A 9,047-nucleotide genomic window follows, 5' to 3' on the forward strand; every position below is an offset into this window, starting at 1 on the left:
GCGACAGGCACTTAAAGCACACACAGCATAACAGTAACGCACACACACTTTCTTCACAAAGACACAAGGCAAGTCAGAATTAACCCGTTGCCTGCTGTGGCCCTCAGGGACAGATCAAGGGCCTTTTGTTCTGCACAAAGAATTGGTGTGTGTGTGCGCGTGTGTAAAATGAGGAGGAAGAGGAGGGGAGCAGTGATGAGGAAAAGTGAGGCAGATAGAGCTTGGTTTGGTACAAATGAGCAGCAGCAGAGAGAAGAAGCTGGTGCACTTCTTCATCACTGTAACAGGATCAAATGGGCCAAAGCCAGACCGAGAGCAAGTCCAAGTCTTTGAAACTATATTAACAGAACTAAGTTTTGTTAAACAGATTTTCCTTTTTTGAACACTCACCAGAGTGAATAGCGATGTTGCTCGTTAGTGTGGATGAGGAAAACTGAACTTTTGGAAAGCGACCCAGACGAGGTCGGGGTTGTGTAAAGGTGAACTTAAGAATACAACTCTGTCACCAAGACGCACCATTATCCGATCACTCAGTCCACTTGCTGAGGTGGTTAGGGAAGCATTTAAATTAAAAGTTAAAAGCAATATGACACCCTAAAGTTTATATTAAAACTGATCCGGAAAGTGCAATGGCGCAATAAAGTCATAAAAGGCTTTAAGATTTCAATAAATATCCCCTGTACCAACATTTGCACACATACATCTTTTGCAGTGTAAACACTAATACGCCTGACGGGTCATCAACGCTGAAGTGCCAAAAACTGCTCAAATCCACATAGACCCCAATGTTAAAATACCTAACTTTACAGCAGAAATAAACACCCAAAAACCAGTCATGGTCTCACCTTTTCCCAACAAAGTCCCACCCACTTCAAACCAGTGAGATGAGCACTGTTAAATATGGAAATACAAAACCTCTAAAGTGAAATAAGATGTTTTGTCCATGAAGGTTGCCTTCTTGCCGTTGTGCACAATTTAAAATTTTAACTTAAAACATCATTTGTTATATGAATGAAACTGAAAACGTAACGGCAACCCGGGAAAGACTCAGCGAGACATTTCTCCATTCTCAGAAGAGATGGACAGTGTAGCGCTGCAACATCGTTTAATTGAAGGTATGAAATTTAGGATTCAGTTATACTTCAGTATTGTCATTTGTATTTTTATTTGGTATTGAATAAGTAGCATTTTGATAAAGGTTTGGTGTGTTTTATGCAGGTTTGTAATCAAGAGGGGTAAAACAAAAACGAATATCCGAATACCAATGCTGACAACCAAAATACATAAACAAAGAACAAATAATCATATATTTGAATATTCTGAGAGGCCCAAACAGTGGACAAATGTAACATTTCGAAACCAAGAAATGTAAAGATTCTAACCACAATGAGATGAACTATGCGACTTAAAAAAACGACTAACTAGACTGATGCTGCTTCCAGTAACTGGATACATGAGAGAAGACATTTTAACTATGATATGATGGATGATTATCAGTGTTAATGATAGGACTGTCAACCAAAGCATCGATTGTTGGAAGAGTTCAAATGGGGCATTCTCCATCACTGGAGACTTTGCAGTTGAGAAAAGCTGATTGTAGACAAACCACCATGAATGTGTCAGTGAAGTTCATTTTGCGTTGTTGTGGTTCAGCTCGGTCACCGCATCACCGAGAAAATCCAATAAGGCAGAGCCATACTTGGGGGGTAGACGGTCTGGCCTCTTTAAAAAAATTAAAATCTTTAAAAGAGTGCAGCAGAAACAGCACATGGTGAACCAGCTTTGTATTTCGTCACATATCAGACTCGTCCACATAACCACTGAACAAACACTACATCTGTGTGTGGTGCTGAGTACAATAAAAAAAAGGAGCACTAATGCATCCATTTTGAGGTGTGTGTGTGTGTGTGTGTGTATGTGTGTGTGTGTGTGTGGACGTCTTTGTCTGGAGCACTGCGGCCCAGGAGGAAGGAGGGGGAGCTGCTATGGGTGTCGGGGTTGGGGGTAATGAGTGAGTGTGATCAGGCCTCAGTAGTCTGCATGCCATTAGCACCACCCCACCACCTCGGCTCTGTGATCACACACACAAGACAGAGATGGGCTCATAGGCTGGATCGGGGGGGGACGGGGCAGGCACCACATGCTGACAAGATACTACTGAAATAACCCCACCCACACACACTTCCTTGAATCGAGCAGAGCAGAATAAATATTATATAATATAACATTTAATATTGATTAAATGTACTCGACACATTGAAATAAACGCTGCAGACAAATTAAAAAGTCCTCATCCAAATACTAAAGGTCCTGATTGAAAACTATTGAAATGATCAGCTTCAATTATTGATGCAATATGATTAATTAAACTGGAAATTGATGCAACTCGGATCATGGATGTATAAAGAGAACTGTATACAGCAATGAATGATGCTGGGAGAATATTATGGGATGTGGGGGTTAAATCAAGGAGTGATTTTTGTTGATGAAAAAAAAAAAAACATATTTTATTTTGCTAATTCAATGGTCAATAGAGAGCCGCTCAGACGCTTCTCAGCGTAAAGAGAGACGGCAGGTAAGAACAGCGTGTAGAGGCAGATATTTTCACATCCAACTCAAAGTAAGGAACATGACCGGAGCAGCAGGCTGCTGTGAAGCTGCTGGGGAGCAACTTGGGTTGATTGTCTCACTTAAGATGCCGACAGGACGAGTCAGAGGTTGAACCCTGAACCAGGACGTCCCCGTCTACCTACTGAACCAAATACCCTATTGGTTGGCTGCATATTTCTCTTCATACGTGCCAAAATCATCTAGGAAACTTTAGTTGCTAGCAACGCACAGCCAACAGTGCTAACACCAGGAGCTGGCTGCACCCTACTGCTGAAGGGGTTCTGCAAAAGGACATGACGGCAACAGAGTCGGGAAAACAGCTGGACATTTGGACACACTTTAAATATTACCCCACGGAGAGAACTAGTGTGTAGTAACGTTATTATCAGGACAGAAACCCTGCAGCTAGGACTAAAACAGCACTGACTTAAAGCAACACCAGGTGTTGATCGTCTGCTGTTGTGGACCACTGTCTTTACAGTAGGCGTCTATTGTAAAGACAGTATGTTCCATTCATCCAGGCCGTCATTTGTTGAATTGTGTTGGTTCAAAATAAATATGCAAATAGAACCTGTTTTATGTCTGGATGTTTTGTTCAGACCAGATCATTCTCATTTTTGACCAGAAATGTTAACAACCTTTTTGACAGCTTATCCTTTTGATGGCTAAAATTTTGAGTCGACTAAAACTAGACTAATACGTTGGATTAAGATGAGATCAAAGTGTCCAGAGTCGACAGACACTCAGCCTATTAAAAAATGATGAGGTTGACGTGTGGAATCAAAATCTATCAGTAGTTGTAATTACTTTTTAAATAGCCATTTTCCTATGCATATTGACTTACATAAAAAATATTACGACTACAATTTAATACCATTTTTGGAATGAACAAGCTGGAGCCTTACACACCAGTGATGGTCTTACTTTAACACCAGAAGCAGGCCGTGGTGCAGTTTACAGCATAAAAGCTGAAGAGGTGCTTTGGGGCTTTTTTATGTGGAACACAATGGAGACGAGGTTCATAAAAGGCAGCGAGCCACATCGTACCTGCTCCCACACCGGAGGAAACAAAAGAGAGGAGCTGAGAGGAGCAGAAAGGAGCTGAGGGGAGCAGAAAGGAGCTGAGGGGAGCAGAGAGGAGCAGAGGGGAGCTGAGACGAGCTGAGGGGACCTGAGGGGAGCAGAGAAGAGCTGAGGGGAGCAGAGGGGAGCAGAGAGGAGCAGAGAGGAGCAGAGGGGAGCTGAGAAGAGCTGAGGGGAGCAGAGGGGAGCAGAGGGGAGCAGAGAAGAGCAGAGGGGAGCAGAGGGGAGCAGAGGGGAGCTGAGGGGAGCTGAGGGGAGCTGAGGGGAGCTGAGGGGCTCCGTGGTTTCGTACTCACTTGCATTGCTGTCAGCCAGGGTGTTGAGGTTTCCTGAGATGTCCCGCCTCCTGAACAGACACACCACCTTCGCCTCCACGTTCCCATTGGCTGTCTGGAAGTGGAGAGTCAGCAGTTACAAGTTGGCTTCCTAACAGAGCGCTGGTGTAGCTACCTCTGTTAGAGCAGCCATGTTGGTTTCATTCACTCGTCATGCTAAGGGTTAGTCAGAGGTACGAACTAGGGCTCCGCATCATTTTCATTTGATTCAGTTCTGCTTTTCATTAATTCTTGACTTATTATTTGAGCGGGCCAAAAATAAATTGCAAACAGAAAGCACTTTAATTCATCAGCAGCTGTGGGCGGCCACAGGCCTTCATCATATCTATAGCAAGCACTCCAGAATCACAATCAACAGTGGCTCCAGCTCTCTGTGTTCTCATCTGCAGATCTAGTTTGTTGTTTGTCTAAAAGATGACTCACGTTTCTGTTGCTTTGTCCATTATTTCAGTTACGGTCATTTTGTTAAGTCATTTCCGAGATCTGGGAACACGGCAACACCGCTACAACTATTTACAAAACTATTTTTCGCAACACTGCATGTCACTAGATCTCAACTATTAACTCAGTGAGTACAATAATATTATTACTAATGATGGCCACATGAAAAGAACAAAGTTGTTACAAACTGGAATTACACTTGAAGTTTCTTAACAGAAACATAAGACTTCATTAACCATCTATTCGTAGGACTCTCAATGTGAAGCAGCAACAGCTTTCTGTGGCCTCCCTCACCAGTATAGTGACTGCTTAGTTTACACACTGGTCTGAACAAAAGAAGCTATTTCTGTCTGTGCATGGAGGAGAATATAGGGATGTAACAAGCCATCCATCTGGATCGATGAATCGATTCAACGATCAACTATCCAATATCATTGAGTGAGAAGTCGATCCATAATAATCTTTAAGATACCTTTATTCTTAAATTCTCATGGCACGTCTGTATCCTTCCTAAGCATTCAAACAGTGCTAGCGGCCTAAATCCAGGCTGATGATGGCCAGCAGCCAAGAAAAAGACAATGAGAATATTTACTCCACTCTCTGGAAAAAAACAGCAGCAGGGCAGTTTGACTCCCTGCTGGGCCAAAGCATTTGGGAATTTTTAAGATGTATTTTTACTGACCTTTAAGGCTATTCTCATTTTAGTGACAAGTTGCTCACCAGGTTTGACCTCCAGCTACAGGAGGGCTATTCTTTAGCTAAAGAATAGATTGTTTTTCATTTTGATTTCTCGGAGAGGCCTGTGATTGTATTTTAGTTGTTTTTTAAGAGATGATATAAATGTAACAGATTGTGTTAAAAGGGCATATGATATTGTCTCATATCATTCGCAGGCCCTTGAACTGAATCAAAAATGTATCGTGGCAGATTTTGTGATATCAGCAAATATCACATCATAGTCGAAAGTGTCAATATAGTATTGTAATCTAATACATTTGGTGATTTACACGCCCTACTAGCCAGCCATGAGCCAGAAAAACGGCACAAAGGAACATGATTGCCGTTTTGTTAGTAATATTGTTTTTTCATAGCAAATGGGCTACCACTGCATTTTTGTTGTGCAACCCTGTAACGCACAATGACAATAAATGATCCTTAAATACTTATGAAGGCAATAAAATAATAACACGGTGCCTCCTTAGTCTGAACCAAGACGGCAAACTCTTCATTTCCTCCAATTGGCAACTGCAGCGCATTACAGCTACACTCTTTCACAATAAAAGCTCAGACGGTTGTTTATGCTTTGGACAGTAGTCAGGCTGCTAGTGGTAGCCATGTTGCTAACTGTGTTAGCGATCCGGTTGTCTTTATGACAGCGGCAACAACAATGAAACCAGTCCAGCTGGTGAATACTAAACATTGAAGTAAACTCGATGCAGACCACATGAATGTCCAGCTGGTGATTGTCAAACTAACTTCAGCCTGCTGTTTGAGTGTTTGCTCTCTCTTCCTCACACAGGTGAGTTCAGTGCGTAGGTGACAGAGTATGTGGCCCCTCTGCTCTGTTCTCTGAACGCTATCAAACCACTTCCACAATGCCCAAGTCGTTCCTTTTAGCAGACCAATTCCTCCACAGTTCTCCACAGATTTGAAATCACATTAAGATGTATACTGGTATCATCATAAATACTATGATATGTCAGCCCTCTGGTAGTAGTACTTCATACTCCCTGGATTGACTGATCAGAAGAGCAGAGAAAGCATCAGCAGCACACACTGCGTGCTTCCCTCCACAATCCAGCCTGGAGCTGCTTTTCCCTCTCCCTCCCTCTCCCTCTCCCTGTCCATTCATTGTGCTCAGCAGCCATTAGCACTCAGGACGATGCAGTCCTCCTGCTGCTCAGCACAAGCCCTTCAATACAAGAGTGTTACATAAATGAGCTTAATCCTTTGACTGGGAAACAAGCCTGTGTCATATGCTGCTGCTGCTCTTATACAAGTGGCTCCTGTACCGGTGTCCTGTGATTACAGTAACTACGGTTTACCATGAGCAACGTCCAGGAAAGACCAGGGGACATATTGTGTGTGAGTGTATGTGTCAGTGAGAGTACAGTATGTTGAATGAAATGATACCAGTCGATCAGAAGGTTCTGTGTCTAATCTATGGAATACGAGCTATGAAACACAGCCTGGTTGGAGTACGATAGGACAACACTGCCAGGTATTCTATAGGGTTGGGTACCGAAGTCACAGTGAGTGAGGCTCGGGTCACACTGCTTCCCTCTATCCGAGTGTGACGGCTAACTTGCTGAACTGCAGCCCTGTCTTGTTTAGAATTAACCTTTGATAATGGCCCACTTAACTTAACTTATTAACATAAAATAATTATAGAACTCCACTAATTTATTGAGCCGTGCAAGTCACAGCATTTTCCACAACAAGGTCCTGCAAACAATAAAAGCCTTGTGTTAACAGATTAGGGGATTCTGTTCATAGAAACAAACGCTTTTAATTTGGAATGGAAACAGGAAGTGTTGACTTAAGATATTTTACAGATATAAACATTGAAACTGTAGTGAAAGGTGCAATGCTGCTTTAAATAAATAAATAAATGTTCTAAATATAGAACAATATTGAAATTGAGAAAGTTTGGACCTATTAAATAAATAAAATTATGACTTTTGTTAGAGTTAGGTACGGAACTATCGCTGATGCCCAATCCTAGTATTACAGAAACAACTGTAAAATGGAAACATATGAGAGAAACAACCAACCTTGTTGAGCTCTTCTATTCTACGGATCAGGTAAGGGTTGCTGGAGGAGTTCTCAAAGTACACGTAATCTGAAAGAAACAGAGAAAAAACATTAGACTCACGTAGTGTTCACAGGGAAACATTCACAGAAATGCATGAATGCACATAATAAAATAAATACTAAGTATAGTAAATATTCCGTATTGTAAAATTGTCCGCTGATAGTTCAGGTGTCCTCTGGACAGACACCAACACAGCTCTGTGGCTGTACTGGCAGCACTGAGACCAGTTTGGCTAACCTGAATGATAGGAACCCATTCAAGCGACACACCACTCTAATTGGAGGCCTGTCCGTACAACAGTGAGAAGCTGTTAGGTGAACCAGAGCCTGCCAGCTCAGTGAGTGGACTGGTGTAATAGGAGCTTAAGGAAACTTGTCTATCCAGCCTGCAGACTGACTTCATGTGAATTTAATTATACTAGAAGGGCTCTCTGAGAGGGCAGACCATCCGCTCCAAAAGTTCACCAGTTCTTCCTTGGCCCGTAACACTAAGTTTCATGACAGTCAGGCCTGTAGTTTTTCCCAGATGAACCAACAAACCAAACTGAAAGTATGATTTGTATTTTGTTATATTTGTGAATTGGCTTACACTGTGGGCACCTGCAGTTATAAATGTAGGCAATACCAATGATTTATTTGTTCTTTTGTTTGTCTGCATGTTTTGGGGGTAATAATTGTGACTGCCATGTTTGATTTCAAATTTCTCTTTTATCCACAAACAACTTTCCATTCAAATATACTTTTTGGAAGATAAAATTAAAATATTCACATGAAAAAGTCTGGTGAAAGTGCTACACAACGATTGAATCAGACGCTGGTACAACCTCCTCTACTGCCATCCAGTGTGGCCGAGTGTTCAACCAACAGCGCTGTCAGCAGACCAGCACGAGACAGAAACATGAACGAAGCAATACAATGTGAGTTTTGAGACCAACTTCGGTTGAATACGGTGCGCTGAACTGACACTAATTGGGCAGAGCAGTGAATCATTCTTTTCCCATTTTTGTCTGTAGGTAAGGTGTATTGAACAAAATACATCAGTAATAATTAGTGCTGGGCAAGTTAACGCATTAATTTCGCGTTAACGCATTCATTAATTAACGCCGACAATTATTTTATCGCGCGTTAACGCATTTTTTTTTAAATTTATTATTATTTTTATTTTATTTATTGAAAGACAAGAGACAATACATAGACATAACAACAAGAGGATGACAAGAACAGTGGGATAAAAGCCAGCAAACATCCTATAGTCAGTTGTGTATGTATGTATGTATGTATGTATGTATGTATGTGTGTGTCCTTGAGCCTTTTGAGATGCGAAAAAAAAAAATAAAAAAATAATAATAATAATTATTAAAAAACAACAAAAACACAGGTAAGTATTTTTAATTTATTATTATTGTAACAGACTGTCTCATGTTTATCGTTTTGTATTGGAGATATGATGTCCCTTCAGGGTTGCCGTAGAGAAAAGGCGACTTGCGCTTCTGGTCAGGGGGGGCAGAAATAAAGAGAGAAGCTGCACCAGCTGTTGCTCTCCCTGGAGACTACTGGACATCGCTGCGGTAAAGTCAGCAGACACTCAGATCTCCGTGGTCAACTCAGCAGACACTTACATGTTAGTGCACCTGTATGCTGAAATTCACGGTAAACGCATTTAAACAGCACAGATCGGGAGCGAGCGAAGGACTTTGAAAGTTAGTGGAAAGATTAACGTGAGACAACATCCGGTTTCTTCAGACGAACATCCGGTTTTCAGAA

The 9,047-nt window shown here is 41.7% G+C and overlaps 1 protein-coding gene across 1 annotated transcript in view; it reads right to left on the reverse strand.

The window, feature by feature from the left end:
• Positions 1-3,629: 3,629 nt before the first annotated feature.
• mta2 (metastasis associated 1 family, member 2) overlaps positions 3,630-9,047 on the reverse strand; it is a 32,453-nt gene continuing 27,035 nt past the window's right edge. Inside the window, exons 2-4 of the mRNA XM_031877694.1 lie at positions 7,244-7,311; positions 3,782-4,083; positions 3,630-3,657 (exon numbers count right to left, since the gene is read on the reverse strand). Of these exons, the coding sequence (XP_031733554.1) occupies positions 3,630-3,657; positions 3,782-4,083; positions 7,244-7,311 (398 nt within the window). The remainder of the gene's footprint in view (positions 3,658-3,781; positions 4,084-7,243; positions 7,312-9,047) is intronic.

The sequence above is a fragment of the Anarrhichthys ocellatus genome, unplaced genomic scaffold, assembly GCF_004355925.1.
Source record: "Anarrhichthys ocellatus isolate YVR2014 unplaced genomic scaffold, GSC_Weel_1.0 scaffold144, whole genome shotgun sequence".
Taxonomy (NCBI): domain Eukaryota; kingdom Metazoa; phylum Chordata; class Actinopteri; order Perciformes; family Anarhichadidae; genus Anarrhichthys; species Anarrhichthys ocellatus.